Below are 25965 nucleotides of genomic sequence, written 5' to 3'. Positions count from 1 at the left end.
GCATATTATTGATTACCTGAAGCACTGACACCAGCAGAACTCTCCCTATTCTCTGATTCAGAGGTCATCACTATCATGATGGTAACTTGGCAACTGGAAAGCCCGGAACTCGACTATTGTCATGGTGACCAGGTGATAATTTTCTTTTCGCATGATTGAATACAATGCTGTGCACAACTGTAAAATCAGGACTTGGAACAATGGGGAGAAAATAAAAATCATGTGACCATATCATGTGACAATATCATGTTTATTCAATTTAGATACAGATAAATATGTGCAGATATTTAGGAATTTTTCATTTTAATTTCAACCCCACATTCTATGTGGTGCCCATGCAACGTGCATGTGTAAAATACATTGATTATTTACACAACATTTTATTGTAACTGTATTTTTTTAATAAATCAAATTTAAAACATGTTATTGTTTGTTGAGTAATGAATTCTAATTGACAGATAAAGTAAAAATATGTCACAGCATGATCATATTAAATTAGAAAACTCCACCATTGGCGAAATGAAATGTCTGTCACTCAAACCATTTCGATTTTGTTTTCTTAACTTTCTTCGTCTGTCTCGTTCTTGAAAGTTTGCTCTTTTGATAGTTTTGCACCATTCTATCAAAGTCATCTCCTGGTGCTCCTTTTCGTTTTCCAGATTTCTTTTTCGTTTTAACCTGAAAAACAAAGAAAAAATGAGCTGTGATTGAATGACCTGTGACTTTTTAAACAGTAAGTTTTTTTTAAATTGTGCAAAGTTTCTGACATTAACTGTCAATTTTGCACATTATAGTATAGTCTACATATGCCATATGGCAATTTAATTTTGTATCCTGGCATTAACCGGACTAGGTCAGACACAAGCACCTGTTTCCCCGAAAGTGACAACCTTGTGTGAATGAAACTGGTTTTGGACACCTGAATACATCATTGGTACACTCACCAAGCGTACAAGTTGAACCCTTTTTGGTGTTTAATCTTAACTTAGAGGTTTGAACAAACAAACTGATTATGGAAACTACACAACAACTGATACAATTTGTACTCACCTTCATTGGTTGTACAACTCTGGCATCACTGTTCATCTTCATTCCTCTTGATTTTTCTCTGCTCATTTTATCCTTTGGTTTTTTAGCAACTGGTAATTTGTTTTTTCGATCTCTCCATCTAACTTTGGGTCCCATATGTGATGGCATGCCTTTCCTAACTTTCTCTTTAGTTCCATCCATTATTTTTGCTGCTGTTTCAAACTTGGTTTTTGTAATCATTGGCTTTTTGCCGGAAGCACCTTCCTCATTTAACTTTGCCTATAAAAAAATGAGGAAATGAGACAAGTGGAAATAATATTTTGTGCATATGCTATCCACTGTAACAAACAACAAGTAGTATATTTCAATTTATTTATCAATTTTGTGACTTTATCTCCTCCCAATTTGACAATTTCAAAATAGGCTATAAAAATAAAATGGCTTAATTTATTTCATTCATCTTTAGTTTAAGCCAAGACTGTGAAATTAACAATACACCTGAGTTGGGAGAGACATCTAAAGGATAATTACCTAATCTGTTAGACCCTGTTGTTGACCACACCCCTATAAAATGAAACATTTCACTTACCGATACTTTCTGTTTTCTTCTTTCTTTTACTTGTAATGCAAGTTTGTTTTCCAGAGAGAATTCAACAATGGGTCTCTGTCAATATTAGAAATAAATAAACCATTAATATGCTGTGCCCTTTACAAACACTATACTTCTTGGACAAAATGGATGAAAAGAATCAAATGTCAACTCTTTGAGCGCCATTGTCAATTTGTTGGTATCACCTTCAAAATAACTTTTTATAGTCGCTCCTCCTCGCTTGAAATGTTAAAAACTGACAAAATGTTTGATCAAAATCTAAAAGCAATATCTGAAATTGTTTGTATGATCCGAATAGATGATAAAATTTAGTGATAATTTTACAAAATGTGAAAATATTTGAGTTGAATTTCGGGTGGGAAAATTATTGTCATTTCAATATCAATCTTTAGCCATTAAAAAAAATGTTAACTGATTTAACATATGATAAATAATGAACAAACTACATAACCAACAGAAAAAATGAGAAACAATTTCATCCAAAACAGAAATGCTTTAAAGAGTGAGCTTGTAGAAAATGTACAAATGACCAAACATCAGTTGCTAAAATCGATTGATTTTTTTTTTAACTTTTTTTTATTGTTGATAACATTGTCAGCAAACAATTTATCATACATTTCACCACAAGAGTATAGTTTGCATTTATGGTGTATAGTGGTTTTGAAAGCTAACATACTCTCTAGTAAGTTACAAATCCGACTCTTCATTTATACCCCAAGCCAATATTAGGAAGATTGTAGAATATAACTCCTTCATTTATACCCCAAGCCAATATTAGGGAGATTGTAGAATATAACTCCTTCATTTATACCCCAAGCCAGTATTAGGGAGATTGTAGAATATAACTCCTTCATTTATACCCCAAGCCAATATTAGGGAGATTGTAGAATATAACTCCTTCATTTATACTCCAAGCCAATATTAGGGAGATTGTAGAATATACCTCTTTCATTTATACTCCAAGCCAATATTAGGGCAAATTGTAGAATATAACTTCTTCATTTATACTCCAAGCCAATATTAGGGAGATTGTAGAATATAACTCCTTCATTTATACCCCAAGCCATTATTAGGGAGATTGAAGAATATAACTCCTTCATTCATACCCCAAGCCATTATTAGGGAGATTGTAGAATATAACTCCTTCATTTATACCCCAAGCCAGTATTAGGGATATTGTAGAATATAACTCCTTCATTTATACCACAAGCCAATATTAGGGAGATTGTAGAATATAACTCCTTCATTTATACCCCAAGCCAGTAATAGGGAGATTGTAGAATATAACTCCTTCATTTATACCCCACGCCAATATTAGGGAGATTGTAGAATATAACTCCTTCTTATACCCCAAGCCAATATTAGGGAGATTGTAGAATATAACTCCTTCATTTATACTCCAAGCCAGTATTAGGGAGATTGTAGAATATAACTCCTTCATTTATACCCCACGCCAATATTAAGGCAGATTGTAGAATATAACTCCTTCATTTATACCCTAAGCCAGTATTAGGAAGATTGTAGAATATAACTCCTTCATTTATACCCCAGGCCATTATTAGGGAGATTGTAGAATATAACTCCTTCATTTATACCCCAATCCATTATTAGGGAGATTGTAGAATATAACTCCTTCATTTATACCCCAAGCCAATATTAGGGAGATTGTAGAATATAACTCCTTCATTTATACCCCAAGCCATTATTAGGGAGATTGTAGAATATAACTCCTTCATTTATACCCTAAGCCAGTATTAGGAAGATTGTAGAATATAACTCCTTCATTTATACCCCAGGCCATTATTAGGGAGATTGTAGAATATAACTCCTTCATTTATACCCCAATCCATTATTAGGGAGATTGTAGAATATAACTCCTTCATTTATACCCCAAGCCAACATTAGGGAGATTGTAGAATATAACTCCTTCATTTATACCCCAAGCCAATATTAGGGAGATTGTAGAATATAACTCCTTCATTTATACCCCAAGCCATTATTAGAGAAGATTGTAGAATATACCTCTTTCATTTATACCCTAAGCCAATATTAAGAAGATTGTAGAATGTAACTCCTTCATTTATACCCCAGGCCATTATTAGGGAGATTGTAGAATATAACTCCTTCATTTATACCCCAAGCCAATATTAGGAAGATTGTAGAATATAACTCCTTCATTTATACCCCAGGCCATTATTAGAGCAGATTGTAGAATATAACTCCTTCATTTATACCCTAAGCCAATAGTAGGAAGATTGTAGAATATAACTCCTTCATTTATACCCCAAGCCAATATTAGGGAGATTGTAGAATATAACTCCTTCATTTATACTCCAAAGCATTATTAGAGCAGATTGTAGAATATAACTCTTTCATTTATACCCCAAGCCATTATTAGGGAGATTGTAGAATATAACTCCTTCATCTATACATGTACCACAAGCCAATATTAGGGAGATTGTAGAATATAACTCCTTCATTTATACCCCAAGCCATTATTAGAAAGATTGTAGAATATAACTCCTTCATTTATACCCCAGGCCATTATTAGAGCAGATTGTAGAATATAACTCCTTCATTTATACCCTAAGCCAATAGTAGGAAGATTGTAGAATATAACTCCTTCATTTATACCCCAAGCCAATATTAGGGAGATTGTAGAATATAACTCCTTCATTTATACTCCAAAGCATTATTAGAGCAGATTGTAGAATATAACTCTTTCATTTATACCCCAAGCCATTATTAGGGAGATTGTAGAATATAACTCCTTCATCTATACATGTACCACAAGCCAATATTAGGGAGATTGTAGAATATAACTCCTTCATTTATACCCCAAGCCATTATTAGAAAGATTGTAGAATATAACTCCTTCATTTATACCCCAAGCCAGTAATAGGGAGATTGTAGAATATAACTTCTTCATTTATACCCCAAGCCAATATTAGGAAGATTGTAGAATATAACTTCTTCATTTATACCCCAAGCCAATATTAGGAAGATTGTAGAATATAACTCCTTCATTTATACCCCAAGCCAATATTAGGAAGATTGTAGAATATAACTCCTTCATTTATACCCCAATCCATTATTAGGAAGATTGTAGAATATAACTCCTTCATTTATACCCCAAGCCAATATTAGGGAGATTGTAGAATATAACTTCTTCATTTATACCCCAAGCCATTATTAGAGCAGATTGTAGAATATAACTCCTTCATTTATACCCCAAGCCAATATTAGGGAGATTGTAGAATATAACTCCTTCATTTATACCACAAGCCAATATTAAGGAAATTGTAGAATATAACTCCTTCATTTATACCCCAAGCCAATATTAGGGAGATTGTAGAATATAACTCCTTCATTTATACCCCAAGCCATTATTAGAGAAGATTGTAGAATATACCTCTTTCATTTATACCCTAAGCCAATATTAAGAAGATTGTAGAATGTAACTCCTTCATTTATACCCCAGGCCATTATTAGGGAGATTGTAGAATATAACTCCTTCATTTATACCCCAAGCCAATATTAGGAAGATTGTAGAATATAACTCCTTCATTTATACCCCAGGCCATTATTAGAGCAGATTGTAGAATATAACTCCTTCATTTATACCCTAAGCCAATAGTAGGAAGATTGTAGAATATAACTCCTTCATTTATACCCCAAGCCAATATTAGGGAGATTGTAGAATATAACTCCTTCATTTATACTCCAAAGCATTATTAGAGCAGATTGTAGAATATAACTCTTTCATTTATACCCCAAGCCATTATTAGGGAGATTGTAGAATATAACTCCTTCATCTATACATGTACCACAAGCCAATATTAGGGAGATTGTAGAATATAACTCCTTCATTTATACCCCAAGCCATTATTAGAAAGATTGTAGAATATAACTCCTTCATTTATACCCCAAGCCAGTAATAGGGAGATTGTAGAATATAACTTCTTCATTTATACCCCAAGCCAATATTAGGAAGATTGTAGAATATAACTTCTTCATTTATACCCCAAGCCAATATTAGGAAGATTGTAGAATATAACTCCTTCATTTATACCCCAAGCCAATATTAGGAAGATTGTAGAATATAACTCCTTCATTTATACCCCAATCCATTATTAGGAAGATTGTAGAATATAACTCCTTCATTTATACCCCAAGCCAATATTAGGGAGATTGTAGAATATAACTTCTTCATTTATACCCCAAGCCATTATTAGAGCAGATTGTAGAATATAACTCCTTCATTTATACCCCAAGCCAATATTAGGGAGATTGTAGAATATAACTCCTTCATTTATACCACAAGCCAATATTAAGGAAATTGTAGAATATAACTCCTTCATTTATACTCCAAGCCATTATTAGAGCAGATTGTAGAATATAACTCCTTCATTTATACCCCAAGCCATTATTAGGGAGATTGAAGAATATAACTCCTTCATTTATACCCCACGCCAATATTAAGGCAGATTGTAGAATATAACTCCTTCATTTATACCCTAAGCCAGTATTAGGAAGATTGTAGAATATAACTCCTTCATTTATACCCCAGGCCATTATTAGGGAGATTGTAGAATATAACTCCTTCATTTATACCCCAAGCCATTATAAGGGAGATTGTAGAATATAACTCCTTCATTTATACCCCAAGCCAGTATTAGGGAGATTGTAGAATATAACTCCTTCATTTATACCACAAGCCAATATTAGGGAGATTGTAGAATATAACTCCTTCTTATACCCCAAGCCAATATTAGGGAGATTGTAGAATATAACTTCTTCATTTATACCCCAAGCCAGTATTAGGGAGATTGTAGAATATAACTCCTTCATTTATACCACAAGCCAATATTAGGGAGATTGTAGAATATAACTCCTTCTTATACCCCAAGCCAATATTAGGGAGATTGTAGAATATAACTTCTTCATTTATACCCCAAGCCAGTATTAGGGAGATTGTAGAATATAACTCCTTCATTTATACCACAAGCCAATATTAGGGAGATTGTAGAATATAACTCCTTCTTATACCCCAAGCCAATATTAGGGAGATTGTAGAATATAACTTCTTCATTTATACCCCAAGCCAGTATTAGGGAGATTGTAGAATATAACTCCTTCATTTATACCACAAGCCAATATTATACCCTAAACCATTATTGTAGCTGTTTGTGGAATATAACTCCTTCATTTATACCCCATGTTACTAAATCTGAATATGGTATATAACTCCATTGCTTATACAAAAGCCATTATTGGAGCTGTTTGTAGAATATAATATGGTAAATATTCATCTAACCTTAATAGGTTCATATATTTCTGGGTTATTGTTGACATGTCTGAGTGCTTTCAGAGCATGTTCATGTTCTGTGAATTCAATAAAGGCATATCCCAGTGACTTGGGCACTCCACGGCTATTTACACGTCCCATATCTCGCATCACTCGGGCCTGCAAATGGAAACACAGAATAAGTATACTGTATTTGCTCTATTTGTAGCGAATCTCTAATAAAAACAAATAATTATACAGAATAAAATAAAAATACTGAATCATTCAAATATGATTTATTTTGACCATATTTTATATGCAAGTGTGTAAAATCTGTATCAGAAACCATGTCTTCTATTAAAAATGGCACAATGTAACAGAAGGAATGCTGCTTCAATATGAGAATTGGTAAATTTTGGCTTCCCTTTTTGTTAAAAAAAATGGATGTTTTTTCTAATACAGATTTTACGTACTACTGGAACTACTGATTCAGTGCTCATTAAGCAATATATTCTGTCCCTGGTGTTATATTGAGGTCAGAATGTATCAACAGCATGCGCAGAACAAATTCAGAAACACTTTCTACTTCTGTAACCTTGTCATAATTGGTCACTTTTATTAATTATATACGATATTTATATGTGTTTTCTATGATAATCTAGCACTATATATTATATGGTTGTTTCAATCAATAATTGAGTTTAATATCATCTTTGCCAAAATGTGATTAAGGATTAAGACCAACTATTTATAAGATGTAGGGTATGCAAGTGCTGTGATATTCGATAAAGATCTCGCGCAAATTGCAAGATGGTCACGAAATCACAAGACAAGTTTATATACTGTAAAATACTTTATTTTAGCTGTAATTAATTTTCGCTGAATAGATATTTTTGGTGTTCTGTATGGGATAACTTTCACTGATTTTTGATGAGTTGAATTTGAAATATGGAGAAAAAGGTATATTCATTGGATTTTGTTTTCACTGTATCATCCCTTCAGCGAAAATCGTGAAAATAAATTCCAAGCTGAGTTAAAGTGTTTTACTATATGCAGAAATTTTAATGAAAATTAGTGAGTCTGTGAAAGAACTGACACGTGTCCTCTCAGACCATTTTTACTTATGGTTATTAAAAATTCATGATATGATTTAATTAAAGAATTATATCTGACGTGCAGTACAGACTGATTAAATTTTCAAGTTGAAAACTAACCTCAATTATCTTGGCTTTATCATCACCAGCTGCTTTCCAGAACAATTCTCGAAGTTTTTTGTTATCTACAGACGTTGGTAAATTGTGGACACTCAACCTTGTTGGTGAAACAAAGATGTTCAAATTCTGTAATTTCTGTCGTTTGACCTTCTCCATCTTGAATCTTTTCATCATGTCGCCCTTGGAAACCCCTTCTGCTGCTTTCGTACCAGGACGAATCACTGCAAAATAAGAAGTGTTATAAACTTTTATATTCAGTATCATATAGCATGGGATAAGCAATATATACGAATCATACAATTAAAAACACAGCGGGTATACAATGTCAGCCTTCTGATGAACTCCCTAATAAAGTATACTTCTCAAGTGTAACTCAGAAAAAGATATTTGAAGTGTCAAGTATTCACAATAAACCATTTTTGATTAGTCAATATGATCTTAACATAATAACACAATTCTGGTAAAAGTTATTTTCAGTACTTACTGCCCTCTCTGGCAAGATAAAGATTTCTTTTGTCTTTCTTTTCTTTTGGTTCTTTTTTGTCCTTTTTTAGCTTTTCTGCTTCTTCTTTCGATAATGCCATTGACAAGTGTAGTTTGCGTCCATTCAGCATAAAACCATTCACCTGAGAATTTAAACAAATTGAAATAAAATTAAAAAGAAATAAATTTAATTTTAATAACAAATTAAATACACGTTATGGCATTATAGCAATTTTATACACAGTTCAGCATCAGTTAGGTGCAGTAAAACACTTGTGCAATCAGTGAAACATTGTTTCATAGCATATTACTACAAGTATTACATTATTATTCCTGTATATCACTACTTAGGGTCCTACATGTACAACATTTGTACACTGTCTTTATGATCTCAAATCGAGAAATGTCTTACCCCATCTTCATTACTGTTCTTTTCAAGACATTTTTCAGCCTCAGTTGAACTTCGAAATTTTACAAATGCACAACCTGTAGAGATAGACAAAAATGTACAAATGAATTATAATTCTGGAAGAAAACAGAATATTATATCTCATTGTTTTTGTTATAATTTCAAACATATTTATGCACTTGCGTTTCTAATCAAGAAAACACACAATCTACACAGTTAATGAAATGCATACATTCTAAATATCATTATTGATTTTCACCTCTTGAATGTTCTGTGGATGGATCGATCACCAATTTACAATAGTTTACTTTTCCGTGTTTTCCAAAAAGCTCAGTTACATCCTCTTCTTGAGCATCAAATGGAATATTCCTACACGGCAGAAAAAATATATAAAAATAATATATATTACTAGATTCATCCCGTTTTTCTTTGTAAAGGTTTTGTGTACAGGTTTTGCATAAAGTCTATAGGCAATAAAGTAAAATTTTGTGAAACATATTTGGTTTTCTTGTTTGTTGTTGTTGACCAGATCAATTATTTAATGTGCCCACTGTCAAATTTGTTTTTAAGCCCTAACTTGCCCAGTGATGATTTATGCCAATTTTACAACATGATTGCATACTGGGAAAACACAACGCTGCATTCAGTATTCGTCTTTGTCAACTTTTTTGAGCTTGGGGGTCAGTGAGCCGATCGTCACTATGGTGGGAAGATGCGCTTTTGAAGGCTATATCAACACAACTAAAAATGTTGAAGCTTTGTATTCATTTCTGAATGAATCAATGAGATGCAAGTAAACACAAACCGTAGTACCATTTAGTTAAACCTTGATTGTACCAGTAAGGGGAGAGTAGGAAATCAAACTGGCGGTTCACCGGGGTAATCACCGCGGCTCTCCGCGGTACACCGAGGAGAGCCGCGGACAGCTTATAATTAGGGGTCTCTACCGCGGTCGCAGGAAAGGTGTGAAATACGTACTTAACAGTTTCCTTTGTGATTTCATGAGTCTTTGTTTCAAATAGCTGTTTTTAAATCGAGCAGGTTACGAGCATCGCTGGCATGGAAATACTAAGCATATGGTAAATATTATCGGCCCATGTATTTTATTAATATAAAAATCCATAAGTCCAATGCTGTATACGAATTGTTGTTGCGTGAAACAATGTTGTATTTTATGCATGTATTTGTCACCAATTCCAAGAGTAAAAGTCGTAACTTTCGAAGGTACGAGTATTATGACTCGTCCATACATTTCACTTACGTTTGTTACACTTGAATAAAGTCTACCACATGAAAAGAATGTTATTTACGAAGTTTTAAATAGCCGAGCCTTCCTGATTCGAGCCTCTTGTTGATTTGACAACAGTGGGTATCATTAATGTTTATTCTTCGCCTGTATCGCATTCCAGACAAAAAGTTCAAGATCGGTAAACAAGAAATGGACGAACTAAAATATCTCCTGTGTTTCACGTGCGACTTGATTATTAAAAAAAAAAAAACAGAGTTAAGCGGTCATGTACGTTCTATAAATCTAACCTCGCACACATAATCTTGTATTGACATGTTTTTTTTTGGTCAAAAACGACGTTGCCTTTCAGTTATCTCTTCGCAAGAGTTTACCGATTTTTTGAACAAATGTTAAGTAACTATATCGTTTTGCGTCAAACTGGGTGGCCCGAATTTAAATGTCAGTGCGTGAACTCATTGAGGTCATTGCCCATTGCCGCATGTAATTCAAACACGTGGTTATTAGAGTTCAGTCGAAATGTACGCAAATAATGCGATCAAAAGTGCGCTGCGAGTTTATTATAGAAAAATTTAACATTACGCATGATATTGTATGTTATTGTATGGTTAATATTATATATTCATTTTATTTCCAATAAAATAATTCACTGATGAGTCACAAGTATTTAAAATATTTTCTCAACTTTCGTTAGACACCTGACTCCGGGACCTGACTATCTTTTTCAATGATTTAAATGCGCAAATGTTTATATTTGCGTAATAATTACGAATGCAACGCATTATCAAGTTGGTAATATTGAAATATTCACAGACCCAACTTAGTTTGCGTAATTATTTTAAAAGCAATACATTGCAAAGTTGAAATACATGTACTTAGAGCCCGTGCAATACTGTAAACATATTTGCGTTATTAGAAAAGCAGCACACTAAGTAAACGATGTTGAAATATTCAAAGCCAATACAGAGTTGGATACAAGTTGTGTTATTACAGTACCGCCGGATATAATAACAAATTTACGAGATCGAAGCGCGGACCAAGAAAGAAAAGGGTTGCTAAGGTAACGCGCCAGTTCAGTGCGTGACTTGGGGGTCAAACTTCGGTCAACACACACTTGATGTCAGCATCGCCATATAGCAAGTTTCGCAACGTACTTGAAGTTCAATTGTGCCCCAAAATGATGTCGACGATCACTCAATTGTCGCAGCGCATGTTGTACCAAGTCCATGATACACCCCGTTTCGACTTTGGCTTGCTTTTCCTTCTTAGTGCATGTTCTTGTTCACGTAAATGCAACCTCTCACCAATGTATTAAAAAACACTTTGAATTTATACTTATGCGTGATTATATTTGGTCTACGCGAAACATTAATCCTTCTAAACATTTTCTGAGGCCATGCATGATATATATTCACAAAATAATGCGATCATATTTTATATTATGTTGATCTCTACGTCTTTCTAGATTGTTTTGTGATTTTATTCCAAGGCTCAGGCAAATAAAATAATGTCAACTATTATAGACTAGTTTCCTAGCTTTTGGCTCAGCCAAATTGGTTTAATTTTTAATTAGAACTTGGTGATCTTTTTAATTTCCCAGTTCTTTGTGTTCATTAATGGTCTTGACAATAAGTGTGAATTGCTGTGCGAGCTCACCGCGGAAGACCGCGGTCAGATGGCGTCATGGAATCTTTGCATAAATTTGCATAAAATGCAGTCGACCGGCGAGCACCCACCACCACTGCGGTAATGACCACGGTGCACCGCCCGTTTGATTTCCTACTCTTCCCTAACAGATTTTTCAAGGACTTGCCATGAGCAGGGCTTACAGTCAAACCTCATTAGTATGAATAATAAGGTCACTGGGGAATAAATTCATGATTGGCATTCATAATAATAAAAATAAACGTACATGTAGTTTACATACTTTCCTCATGCTAACAAGACTCTATATTCAAACTCTGATGTCCAAACATCTTATGATAGTACATACCTAACAAATAGTGTTTTCCCTTCAGAGGCATCACTTGGTCGTTTTGGTTTCATTGAAAACTTCTCCTCATCATCATCATCATCATCATCCTCCTCCTCCTCCTCATCATCATCATCATCTTCATCATCACTGTCAACATCATCATCATCTTCATCAACACTGCATTCAGAAGAAACATCACCATCACTATCACTATGGTAACCATCCTCCTTATCACCATCATCTAAACAAGATTCAACAATTACATTATGTTGTGATTTCAAGAGTACAATTGATGGCTGTAGCGCATATATGTTTACTTGTTCTATCTCAGTGATTGTTCACATTCATTCATCATATTTTGCACTAATAAGACAGGTTACAAGTCTTTTAGCATGGATACTACTGATCAGGGAATCCACCTTGCCCTTGCCATACCAAAGTTGCCAATAAGTAACTCAGCAACATATTCATATTCTGGTTTGGTATTAAGGTAAATATGTCTGCAACCTACACACTTATACCCATGCAATTTGCATGCATGATCAATCCTAAATAGAAAATTGAAATCCAAATGAAAGGTGAAATTTTCATATAAATATAAATAGCGTTTGTTTCAAATGATGACACTATATTTATTGTTTCTGAAGTCATTATATCTAGACAAACAAATGTGCGAATAAAAAGTAAAATAGTAACATAGGTATTTATAAGTGTTGTTGAGTTCAGATATTTTTTCCAGCATTTTGTTCAGACAAACTTCTTTGGGATTCACAACAAATCATCGAAAAGCAAATAATGCAGTTGATTGTTCTTACAGCCAAAACAAAGTCAGCTTGGACGTTCAGTTGCGAGACATGACAAAATAAACGCAGCAAGTGCTATATTTCGAAAATAAAAATACAAAATAAATGCCGGCCATGTGCGTTGGAAATAAATAGAACACATTGTGACACAGTCTCACCAGCCACTCACGCAATATAATTATGCTATTTTCAAACACTCTGTGCATGTGGGAAACGAATGAGTGAACTTGAGCAAAATTATGCAAGTGTGAAAACACGCTACATACCCCGCGGAGCACTCGCTAAAACATCCTGAACATGATGTGTAAACAAGAATATTCGTGTGTAATCAGTAATTATGAAAATAATTTATGGGTGCATATGGAATACATTTCGTTATGAATTATTCTCAATATAAAAAAGTTTTCTTTTCCCCAAAAAAACGAAATAATTTCACAATGTCGAGAACTAAAAGTGTTCAACATTGTAAAATGTTGACTTCATGACACAGCAAACTCTGCTCATGACCGGAGCCGTTTTCGCCGTTGAAAACTTGCCAATTCACCATAATCGTGGTTGTGAACTGTTTAGCTGATTTTTCAAAAGATCATATGGATACTAAGTATTCAATTCATATTTACCCAAACCATATACCTTAAAATACATATTCTAAGGTCTATGCCCCAACTAGTATTCGAATATTCTTTCAGAAATTTGAGACATTGTTCAAAAAATCCTGTATAGGGATAAGTCTGATGACAACTAAGAATACGCAATTCTCCATGTAGTACTAGAAATTATTGCTTATTCTAATCACGTTTTCATTGGAAAGTTACTTGCACGTGTAGTAGACAAACATAATAATACTGTCACATGTCCTCCGTCTTAGCCACATAACCGCCGCAGTCAGCTTCATGTATATAACATCGAATGTTTAGTTTAATGATTGATAAATATATATTCACCATTGCTTTCATGTTACATTAATACAAACATGATTTTAACTTGTCTCTTCCGGTGTTGCCAAAATATACAGAAATAGCATGTGCGTGTGGCGTTTCTGTGAGTAAAAGAAACAGGTGAGACTCTTTGCCGCAACATGTTCTATTCATTTCCAGCGCACGGGTTCGGTGTCTTTGATTGCGTTTATTTTGTTGTTTTATTCTCGAAATGTATAACTGGCTGCGTTTATTTTGTCATGTCTCACAACTGAACGTCCAAGCTGACTATGTTTTGGCTGTAATCGACTTCATCAGTTTCATATGCTATACCACACCCAATATTCACTTCTATTTTTTGATAAGACAATAATTCTTGTAATGTTAACATATACATACATATACATTCCCAAATAAAATAATCTTATTTCTTTTAAAAAAAAGTAGAAATTATAAAATTTGAATGCCTGTACCTTCAATAAGTGATTTCTTTTCAGGTTTTGATATCTTCTTGTCTTTTATTTGTTGTTTTTTAATTTTATTATTCTCTGGTATTGTTTGTGCAGTCCTTTTTGCTTTATCTTTCAACAAATTATCTGGTTTATTTAGACTTTTTACTGAGTTCTCATCTTTTTGGTTTTTTGATGGTTTTACATTTTTTTGTATAATTTGTTTGTTTTGATCATTTTTAGCACTACTTTTACTCCTTTGTTTGTCTTCCTTTTGAGCTTTGGGAGTATTTTTTTTGTTTGAAGATTGTTCAACGGTTTCAGTTTTTTTCTCATTTTTCAGTCTCTCTGCTTTTTCCTTTTCCTGCTTCATAGCATCCTCATACTTGAGTTTAGGAACTGCCCAATCCACTGCAACCGTTCGACCTGAAAACAAATAAACAAATTTTTTTTACCTCTGTTTATTCTGAAATGTTCACTCTGCAGAAGAATCAATTCTTGGCTATTTGTCTTTAAAGTACATTTGACAAAGTCAACAGCAGAGCTAAAAATCATTATTTTTGGAACAATTCCATAGAACACAATGTTGAAGAAAATCAATTTTTTAAAACCCATATTTTTGAAATAACTAAGGAAAACAAAAAGTACCCTATCCTTAACAATATATGATGTTTTCACCAAGCCTACAGTTTTGGATATGGCATAATATCTCTACCATAGGAACCTACATGTATAGTAAAAGCATTATATAATACTGCCAAAACTATCCACTAAAATATAAAAATCATTTTCTCAATTTGGCTAGTTATCCCAAACTATTTTTTCAAGTGTATATACTTGTATGCCTTCGAGTACAATTAATTGCAAAATGAATAAATTCTGGATATTTTAATTTATGAGTAGGCTTTTACTTTAATTGCCTGCCAACCCTTAATTTATTTTATCCATATAAAAATATACATGAAATTTATAATCATTCTAGATTAATTAAAATTATTTCATTTTCCATACCAGCATATACATGTAATAGACAATACCAGCAATGGTAACACTATTTCATTGAATCTAATAATGAATTGACATGTATACATGTATTGTTATGTCCTAACCCAACATTGAGCAGAACGCATGTCAACACGTGTCAGATAAAAGACATCAGATAAACAAAGACTACGAAAACTTACCCTTAATCATAGTCATGTTCAGTTTTTTGACGGCCTGTGCGGCATCAATGACATTACCATACTGGACAAATCCATACCCAAACATTCTACCGTCCTCCATCTTAGGAATACACACTTCAGTAATCTCACCAAAACTACTAAAAGTGTTTTTTAAGTCTTCTTCATCACACTGAGCAGGATGAAATAGAAGTACAATTAAATATCTTTGGTTGTCATGGTTGACTGTCAGAAATACGGTAACATTGAATACACAGCATAGTACATGTACATACTATGTTAATCAAATAAACGTGTACTGAATGTGCAACTTGAAAACAGACCCAACAAGCCATGCATGGCACAGTCCCCGTTAGTTATCAAATTTAAGATATATAGTTTTGTTTATAGTAATATAGCTGGAATATAAACATGCCAGGAACGAACAGGGACTAAAAATACAGTGATGTGATGACAGAAACAGCACATAGAATGGACTGCTTTTAAACTCCCTTGAACTAGACCTCATTCTCTCAATCCTGGATGCATGAAGCCTGACAAATGAGCAACTTTTATGCTAGGCAGACATGCTAACCATTATCAAGGATACACATCAGGTTTTTAATTCCCTTTGTTAACAGCTATAAGTTTACTAACTCATTTATCAATGGGATATGCCTCAAATAATTCTGTCTATTCAGACAGGAGGGTTTTGTTGTCGTATATTTTTAGGCAATGCACATTTACATTGTAAGTGACATACTGACACTGTGATTGAGCGAAACAGTTTGAAATATTAGAGGTGAAACACAGAAATTGTATTTGGTGCTATATCAAAATATAGCTAACTCAGACTAGCATTCAGGTGATTGAATAATTGAGAGGGGAGGTGGGAGGTAGATATATTAGATGTACCATATATACATGTACTGAATGTCAATTTTCACTATATTTCACAAGATATTGTTTTTGAAGTGTAGATTCTAGATTGAAATTGTGACTGTGTTTAAGGAGCAATATCCTCTCACTCATCGAAATAAGCCTTTCATGAAATTACATATAATACCAATATGTAGAGCTGATCATGTGAATTTGATGTTTGCCCTGTGACTCAACCCAGAAATGCTGTCATTCCAAGATCACTCTGTCTAACTCACACATGCTGCCATTCCAAGATCACTCTAACTCACACATGCTGCCATTCCAAGATCACTCTGTCTAACTCACACATGCTGTCATTCCAAGATCACTCTGTCTAACTCACACATGCTGTCATTCCAAGATCACTCTGTCTAACTCACACATGCTGCCATTCCAAGATCACTCTGTCTAACTCACACATGCTGTCATTCCAGGATCACTCTGTCTAACTTGCACATGCTGCCATTCCAAGATCACTCTGTCTAACTCACACATGCTGCCATTACAGGATCACTCTGTCTAACTCACACATGCTGTCATTTCAGGATCACTCTGTCCAACTCACACATGCTGTCATTCCAGGATCACTCTGTCTAACTCGCACATGCTGTCATTCCAGGATCACTCTGTCTAACTCGCATATGCTGCCATTCCAGGATCACTCTGTCTAACTCACACATGCTGCCATTCCAAGATCACTCTGTCTAACTCACACATGCTGTCATTCCAAGATCACTCTGTCTAACTCACACATGCTGTCATTCCAAGATCACTCTGTCTAACTCACACATGCTGCCATTCCAAGATCACTCTAACTCACACATGCTGTCATTCCAGGATCACTCTGTCTAACTCACACATGCTGTCATTCCAAGATCACTCTGTCTAACTCACACATGCTGTCATTCCAGGATCACTCTGTCTAACTCGCACATGCTGCCATTCCAAGATCACTCTGTCTAACTCACACATGCTGCCATTCCAAGATCACTCTGTCTAACTCACACATGCTGTCATTCCAAGATCACTCTGTCTAACTCACACATGCTGCCATTCCAGGATCACTCTGTCTAACTCACACATGCTGCCATTCCAAGATCACTCTGTCTAACTCACACATGCTGTCATTCCAAGATCACTCTGTTTAACTCACACATGCTGCTATTCCAAGATCACTCTGTTTAACTCACACATGCTGCCATTCCAAGGCAAATCTAGTAAATGGCTAGAAATTACTATCACCTAAGACTTGGGAGGAATGCTTCTTACCTTAAAACTAATATTTCTCACAATTAGTCGTGACTTTTTCATGTGAACAAAGGTTTTAGTTTTTCTAGAGAGAATATCAGCAGTTAGCCTTGTTCCTATGGAAACAAATAATGAATGATTAGAGCATAGAACAGTATGAGTGTAAACAGAATCCTGAGCACAACACTAGCTGGACACTGTAAAATGAACCCTAAAATTGAAAACTAAACACTGTTATCTGAACATTTGTATACACTGAACACTATGCAAACTTAACTCTAAACAATGTTAACTAGATAACATATAAGTTGAACAATGTAAACTCTATCATCCATTGTTTGGAAAATTAGCATATTCAGATTAGCTGTATGCTATATTTATCAGCCAATCAACATCACTATCATCTATTGTTTGGAAAATTAGCATATTCAGATTAGCTGTATGCTATATTTATCAGCCAATCAACATCACTATCATCTATTGTTTGGAAAATTAACATATTCAGATTAGCTGTATGCTATATTTATCAACAAATCGTGGTAACACACTGACCGTATGAGCGATGTATTTAGACTAACGTGGAGAGCCCAGAAGAAGGTGCTAATTACACTGTTCAACTCAAACCTCTGCATATATTTCATCAAAGCTTACCCAAGAACTTTTTTCCTTTTATTCGACCAATAGCATTTTTTGCATCTGCACACCGCACATATCGTATATGTGCCACTTTTTGTTTATTTTCCTCAACAGGAAAACAAATCTGCTCAACATTGTTTGTTCGCCTGCAAGATGGAATAATTATTTTTGAAGTAGTAAAATTTTGAAATTCTCTATTAAGAAATATGTTATATCATCAATGAAATGAACAAATCTGATTGAGAGCCACGTACATATAAAATATCAAAGCAATCAGGCCTATGGTTTTCAAGAAGAAGTTGTTTAAAAAGCACGTGTTGACAGACATATCAGACTGCAGATCTTGAACATGTCAGGATGCCAACAAAAACAATCACTTAGTATATGTACAGCTCCTTTCGCTCATGTTTGATGACAGCAGAGCTGGTGAAAAAGGTTGCAGCAATGATTTTGATAATTACCATTTTGACCAAACAAGGGGAGAAGGGAGACAATGGTCAACTGAACTTTCTGAAAGCCAAAGACATGTATGAAAGTTCTTGTCATCAAAAGAAAATAAACCATTACTTCAAAATTCTTACTTCACAACTTTCTCAATATCTTCTTTGGTAGCATTTTCTGGTATCCCAGAAACCACCAAAGTTCTTGTTGTATCTGTGTATGAGGGCACCCCACTCGTAGGTGAAGTGTCAGCCTTGATTTTCTTTACCTCTGGGGTTCCTAGAAACAGTCAGATGTATAAATCAATTTCTGAAATATCACAAAACCTTGTTTGATTGGATGGCATGTTTACACATGGACAGAAATAAACTATATGCTTGATTTTAGGAAGATAACATAATAAATTATCTTGGCAAAATCACTTTATTAACACCATACCGGGGTATGTAAATTACCCATGATGCTTTAAGGTTTTACAAACAGTGCAAGCCAATTTTTTTTATCCACAACAGTTATAGATTTGCCTGTTATATTTTTTTTTTTGATAATTGCTCATTTATCTGAATTAATAGAATTCATGCTTATTAATAAGTTTGGTAATAACTGAAAACAATGATTTCTGCAATCTTCATCAATTCAATCATCTCACCTTCATCTTCTTTGTTGTGTTTCCTTTTCTTGTCTTTACTATTGGCCAGATCTAACGTCAGTTTTCTGCCACTAATCTTGAAAACACTATTCTGTGCTTTTTCTGTGTCTTGCCTGTAATTAATGCAGACAGGATTGCCTGTAACATCTGACTTAAAATAGCAATGGTTGTCAAACAGCAAGACAATCACCATGTCATGTTATAACCTCATGTTAATACCTCTTATATCCTTTCGAGCGAAATATTCATGAATAATCAAAATACAAAACAATATGATTTGTATCAGATCAGTCCATCAGTTCAAACAAACAAAACTGATTTTTCAGATTTTTGCCAAAAGATTTTGACAATGAAGGAAAAAAATGATCAAAAGACGCAATGCATTATGCTGAACATCTTAGGAACAGAAAAATGTTGTTTTTAAGAAATTTGAATAGCATAAAGCACAGATACACCAGAGTGAATGGCAGGATGAGTACAGCTACATATTTCATATGTATGCTTAGCAAATCAGGTCCAGTAACAACCATCAACTTCAGCCACACTTGTATACCAAGATAACATTGTATGAAGAATACAACTGCTTACAAGACAACATACCGGAAATACAATTGAATGAAACCAAACATGAAACACAGCCATGACATTACATTCATACAGTGTTTACTTTGCAGATGTTTTGAAAGCATTGAAAATCTCATTCTGCACACATACCCAACACTTGAAAAGATTGTATGAATAGAAATAACTGAGATAATTGCTGTATTCAAAAATATGAAAATATACCGTACTTATCCGGGTAAGAGCCCATGCCTGGACAAACGCCCACCCCCCACTTTTGACACAATAAAAAGGTTGAGGTCATATCCGGGCACACGCCCAGGGGGTCTTTTTCTACACAAAACGAAAAACAAAAAAATTAATTTCTATTCGTTGACTGTGGTTGTATTAACAGTTGACATTCTTGTTAATTGCGTAAAACAAGAGGTGAACGCAAAATAGCCGTGACAGCCTTCTGCCTTCAGGGCAGCGCGTTCACCGCTGATTTTTTTCAGAATCATAACAGTCAGCAAGTCTATAAAAATAAATATTAAAGCAGAAACGGTCGTTCTCTTTTTGAAATATGTCGTGGCCCTAAATAGAGCCGGCCGTTTGGTTGTACGTCCATGGTTTGTGCTTCCTTAGAAACGATTCAAACAAATCGTATAAGAAGAACCGCTAAGCAAGTGTCGGACTCATTTGGCTTTAGCGTCGTCGACAATGAAAACAATGTTGTAATATTGAACATGGGAGAATGGTTGAAATCACGTTATTTTGGCTTTATAAACATTTTGTAGCAGCTTGCGAATCCATAACTGGGGCCAGCAATTTTGCAATGTCACGCCGAAGACTGCCAACTTTTTTACCATCTTTTATCACCGCTATTGCATTTCTGTCATGAAAACTATTCTTCTGTCGTTGGATAAAAAAAAACACTTCCTATTTCAAGTCCACCGCGATATCCATATAGTGAGACATTCCAACCGCCGGAACTTGCTGAATGATAACTTTCACCGTGATTAATTAGCGTCGAGTCTGATTTGAAAGCAATGTCACGATTTGACCTTTATGATGAAATACTAGTAGTGATGTCATTCTTAGCCAATCAGTAAAGCAGATGCATAAAGGTCAAAGATGATTGCTAGACTGCAAACAAAAGCATCGTGCGCCATCGCTGCAGAGCAACCCCATTTTTCTTGTCTCTTTATTATGATTACATGAATGAAAAGTGCCAAGCTGACAGACTGCAAAATCCGTGAATTAAAAGTGCTAAGTTCAAATTGTGTGGGACGATGTCGACGAACAAGTTGCAGGGATTTTGTTCGACGACTACAGTGACGCCGATTTGGATATTTGAGGGTTTTGAGTTTGACGAAGATGGCAATGAACGTACAAATAAAGATCTGAGAAGTTTTTTTCAAACAGCTATGAATTTTTATAATTTTTACCGTGTAAATTTGTAAATTATTATTGATCTTGTATGACGGTTGATTCGTAATTTGTCGAAACCGGAAATCATTTTACGCAGTTTAACCCCTGACATTTTAATTCATTTTGAGTTCACGCGTATTGGGCGTGTTTGTCGGCGGGAAAATACTAATTCAAATGATTCCTCACTGTCGATTTTTATTATTTCTGGTTTATTTGTCACATTATAAGCAATACATTATTTTTGTTTTACTTCTAGTGTTGCATATTGTTCATTTATTTGATTTCCGTTGCATGTTTTCATTTTGCCGTTCTATTCCCTGCCGCATTTCGAGCTGCGTGTTGTCAATTTTCGTGTTTTTTTTGCCGGGGATCTCCTGGCAAAAGCCCACCCCTTCTTTTTGGCAATTTTCCATGTTCAGGACCCTGGGCTTATACCCGGATAAATACGGTATAATAAATGCTTTGACACTATGACAAATGATTTGAGATGAACACAACTTACTGTTACTGTAGAATACTTTATTTTTGCTTGGAATTAATTTTAGCTGAAGGAATGATTTAATGAAAATAAAATCCATCGAATATATCTTTTTTTCTATATTTGACATTTAACTCGTCAAAAATCAGTGAAAATAAATTCCATACAAAACACCCAAAAAGTGTTTTTCAACGAAAATTAATTCCAGCTAAAATAAAGTATTTTACTGTACCGGTTCATAGAGCATCATCAATTGAATATTATGTACACCTCAATAAATTGTTTATTAGGTCAGTAAAACTCATCTAATAGATCAAATATCATGACAGAAAAGTTTGTCAGGGTTGATGTAGTTTTTATCATATTTACACTTACCTCAAGGCGTAACTGATGTAACCAAATCCTCTGCATTCCTTTGTTTCTGTAATGAGAAAACAATTGAAATTTTACCAAGGATCAATCTGGTAGACTGGTTACAATTAGCACCACAAACAAAAAGTCAAACATGCAAAATATTTCTACTGATCTAAATTATTTGTTATCACTATAAGTTTTAAATGCTTGACCATTGTGTGTCTCATTTAATGTTACTTTTTTTAAACTGTTTATCACTACTGTACTTAACAGTATGTTCTTAACAAGAAGTCAAAAATATCACTTTTTACCAAAAATGACAAAAATATTCACCAAAATTAGAGAATTGAAGATATGATCATGAAATGAACAAATCTGAGAGAGGTCTACCCAAGGTACATATACACCAAGTATCAAAGCATTCAGGCTTGTAGTTTTCAAGAAGAAGTCGAAAAAGTACAACATTGACACGGACGACGACGGACAATCACTCATATGATTTAAGCTCCGCTCGACAAAGTCGACAGCGGAGATAAAAAACAAGCAGCCTATCGGCTGAGATAGCTCCGCTGTTAGAAATGCACATTTCAATTAAAGAACTGAAGACATCATCAGAAAATGAACAATATGTATAGTATCAAAGCAATCGGACTTACAGTTTTTAACAAGTAGTCGAAAATATCACTTTCTACCAAAAATGACTAAAATATTCACCAAAATTAGAGAATTGAAGATATCATCACGAAATGAACAAATCTGAGAAAGGTCTACATGTAGTATCTAAATATGTAATATCAAAGCAATTGAACTATTGGTTTTTAACAAGAAGTCAAAAATATCACTTTTTACCAAAAATTACAAAAATATTCACGAAAATTAGAGAATTGAAGACATCATCACAAAATGAACAAATCTGAAAGAGGTCCACATGTAGTACCTATATATGTAATATCAAAGCAATCGGACTTGTGGTTTTTAACAAGAAGTCGAAAATATCACTTTTTACCAAAAATTACAAAAATATTCACCAAAATTAGAGAATTGAAGATATCATCACAAAATGAACAAATCTGAGAGAGGTCCACATGTAGTACCTATATATGTAGTATCAAAGCAATTGGACTTGCGGTTTTTAACAAGAAGTCGAAAATATCACTTTTTACCAAAAATGATAAAAATATTCACCAAAATTAGAGAATTAAAGATATCATTACAAAATGAACAATTCTGAGAGAGGTCCACATGTAGTACCTATATATGTAATATCAAAGCAATTGCACTTGCGGTTTTTAACAAGAAGTCGAAAATATCACTTTTTACCAAAAATGACAAAAATATTCACCAAAATTAGAGAATTAAAGATATCATTACAAAATGAACAAATCTGAGAGAGGTCCACATGTAGTACCTATATATGTAATATCAAAGCAATTGCACTTGCGGTTTTTAACAAGAAGTCGAAAATATCACTTTTTACCAAAAATGACAAAAATATTCACCAAAATTAGAGAATTAAAGATATCATTACAAAATGAACAAATCTGAGAGAGGTCCACATGTAGTACCTATATATGTAATATCAAAGCAATTGCACTTGCGGTTTTTAACAAGAAGTCGAAAATATCACTTTTTACCAAAAATGACAAAAATATTCACCAAAATTAGAGAATTGAAGATATCAACATGAAATGAACAAACCTAAGAGAGGTCTACCCAAGGTACATATACATCAAGTATCAAAGCATTCAGGCTTGTAGTTTTCAAGAAGAAGTCGAAAAAGTAAAACATTGACACGGACGACGGACGACGGACGACGACGGACAATCACTCATATGATAAGCTCCGCTCGACAAAGTCGACAGCGGAGCTAATAAATTAAGAACATACAGAGAATTGAAAAAAACAATTTTGCTTTTGAAACCTACCTTGTTACCCTTAAAAACATTGAGATGTGCGAAAATGTAACTAAATTCCGCCTCAGTGACCATAACTTGAAAATTGAGACTGGCAGACACAAAGGAATACCCCTTGCTAATAGATTATGCAACCTTTGTGATCAAAATGAAGTAGAAGATGAGTATCACCTCATGATGTCATGTAAAAGATATACCCCCGAAAGAAATGTTCTATTCGAGATAGCAAAAACTAAAATCCAAAAATTTAAAAATTTGCCACCAAAGACTCAATTCATAGCCTTGCTAAACAACAGTGGCCTAACACTCCCTGTAGCAAGGTACCTAAAGAAGTGTTTTGAAATAAGACAGCAACCCCAGTGACAACCTTCTTTCACAATTTAAGTTTTGCATTTTGTTTTCTATTTATCGTAGTATCATAATTTTATACTTGCTATTCTCTGTAATGTAATAATAATAATAACTTTATTGTTACATGTATCAAATCTCTGTTGAGATATAGATAAAATTACAATAAAGAATATAATCATGATAATAAAAAAGTAAAAACAGAAAATTCAGTTGAGACAAAAGTAAAATAAGTACATTGCATAGATGGTAATATTACAATAAAATGTTATTTATTTATTTTATTTATTTTTTTCGATGGTTCTGATATGAGACAGCTGGTAATGTATTAGCTTATTTTGTTTTATTTTATCTATTTACTTTTTTGTACCGGTAACCTTTGTAACCTTTTATTCCTTCTTAAACTTTTGTAACCATTGCCAATCCCTCCGGGGAATGCATAAGTGTTAATAAAAATTATTAGTAGTATCACAGGACTGTGGTAGTATGTAGATGTCCTTGGGAGGGGCATGTACAATTAAATGGGGATTCCTGGAGGGTAGGGTTAGGGTTAGAGATGGGGCGTACAAAAGGAACACTTTCCAGAATTTATACTTGTTTGGGGACTACTTGGTCTATTGGCAATGTTATTTGGTATAAGATACCGGTATATGTGACGAATGCTTCGTGCAGTAGTAATTGGTGGCCAAAATAATGGCGACTAATGTTTTGAATTGATTCGGCACATATCAGCTTCAGTGTATCTTTGATACGTCGCAACTAACTGTACTGGGTCAAACCACAGCAACATATGATAGTGTCAAGCTTTAAATACACTCAAATCAAACACACGTGTTAAAGAAATGTTGTTCATTGCACAATCAGTTAATTCGAATATTTATTTACAAATGAAACTACTTACGTCTATCCCTGACCAGAAAACACTTCTTCAAAGGTCCAATCTCACTGAACGTGTTTTCAAATTCCTCGTCAGTCGCTGTATATGGAACATTTCTTACAAATAACGTCCCGATCGCACGGCGTCCTTCGCTGCTGGGTGCAGCCATTTTGAAAATAATAGCACGTGTATGAATAGCGCCATCCAGAGACAATAACAAAATGCACTTTGTTTTTATAAACTCAATGGGGACTTTTTTAGTATCCTCAAGCAAGGTACTCAATTGAAGTTTACATAATGCTATCATAATTATTTCGATTGGTTATGAAGATCTGTCTAATTTATATGAATTTGCATGATAATGCAAAATGTCAACAGCATTTCTTGTAGTGTAGAACATGTTTTATTTAAAGGGTGGTGGTCGTCGCGACGCGCATGTGCGACATTTGTGTTGATAAACATTCATTTTCCCACAATCAAATGCCCACAAATTTTGACCCGGGCGGAACGTTCCCAAATTACAAACTCATAGTTGCTGTCGACATAG

The 25965-nt window shown here is 34.2% G+C and overlaps 1 protein-coding gene across 1 annotated transcript; it reads right to left on the bottom strand.

Annotated features, from left to right (window-relative positions):
• Positions 1-231: 231 nt before the first annotated feature.
• Positions 232-25619, bottom strand: LOC100374107 (RNA-binding protein 28-like). The gene is made up of 17 exons (XM_085506557.1): positions 25443-25619; positions 22302-22347; positions 19478-19590; positions 18969-19107; positions 18403-18533; positions 17773-17867; positions 15607-15775; positions 14447-14848; positions 12272-12494; positions 9292-9401; positions 9036-9109; positions 8625-8766; positions 8141-8361; positions 6957-7106; positions 1619-1693; positions 1051-1308; positions 232-678 (listed from the first exon to the last, which is right to left on the bottom strand). Exons 1-17 carry the CDS (start codon positions 25585-25587, stop codon positions 532-534), a joined length of 2640 nt encoding a protein of 879 aa, XP_085362683.1. The 5' UTR covers positions 25588-25619; the 3' UTR covers positions 232-531.
• Positions 25620-25965: the final 346 nt, after the last annotated feature.

Source organism: Saccoglossus kowalevskii, chromosome 12 (genome assembly GCF_978046115.1).
Source record: "Saccoglossus kowalevskii chromosome 12, keSacKowa6.1, whole genome shotgun sequence".
NCBI classification, from domain to species: Eukaryota; Metazoa; Hemichordata; class Enteropneusta; family Harrimaniidae; genus Saccoglossus; species Saccoglossus kowalevskii.
The sequence above is the reverse complement of the archived record's forward strand: the minus strand, read 5'-3'. Positions and strand labels throughout refer to the sequence as shown.

Bases quoted from the DNA above. Each gene is read 5' to 3' on its own strand.
- LOC100374107 (XM_085506557.1), bottom strand. From the start codon at position 25,587: ATGGCTGCACCCAGCAGCGAAGGACGCCGTGCGATCGGGACGTTATTT. The intron at 19,591-22,301 runs GTAAGTGTAAAT...CATTAATTACAG, and splicing joins TACATCAGTTACGCCTTGAG to GCAAGACACAGAAAAAGCAC. The intron at 9,110-9,291 runs GTGAAAATCAAT...CTATCTCTACAG, and splicing joins ATCCACAGAACATTCAAGAG to GTTGTGCATTTGTAAAATTT.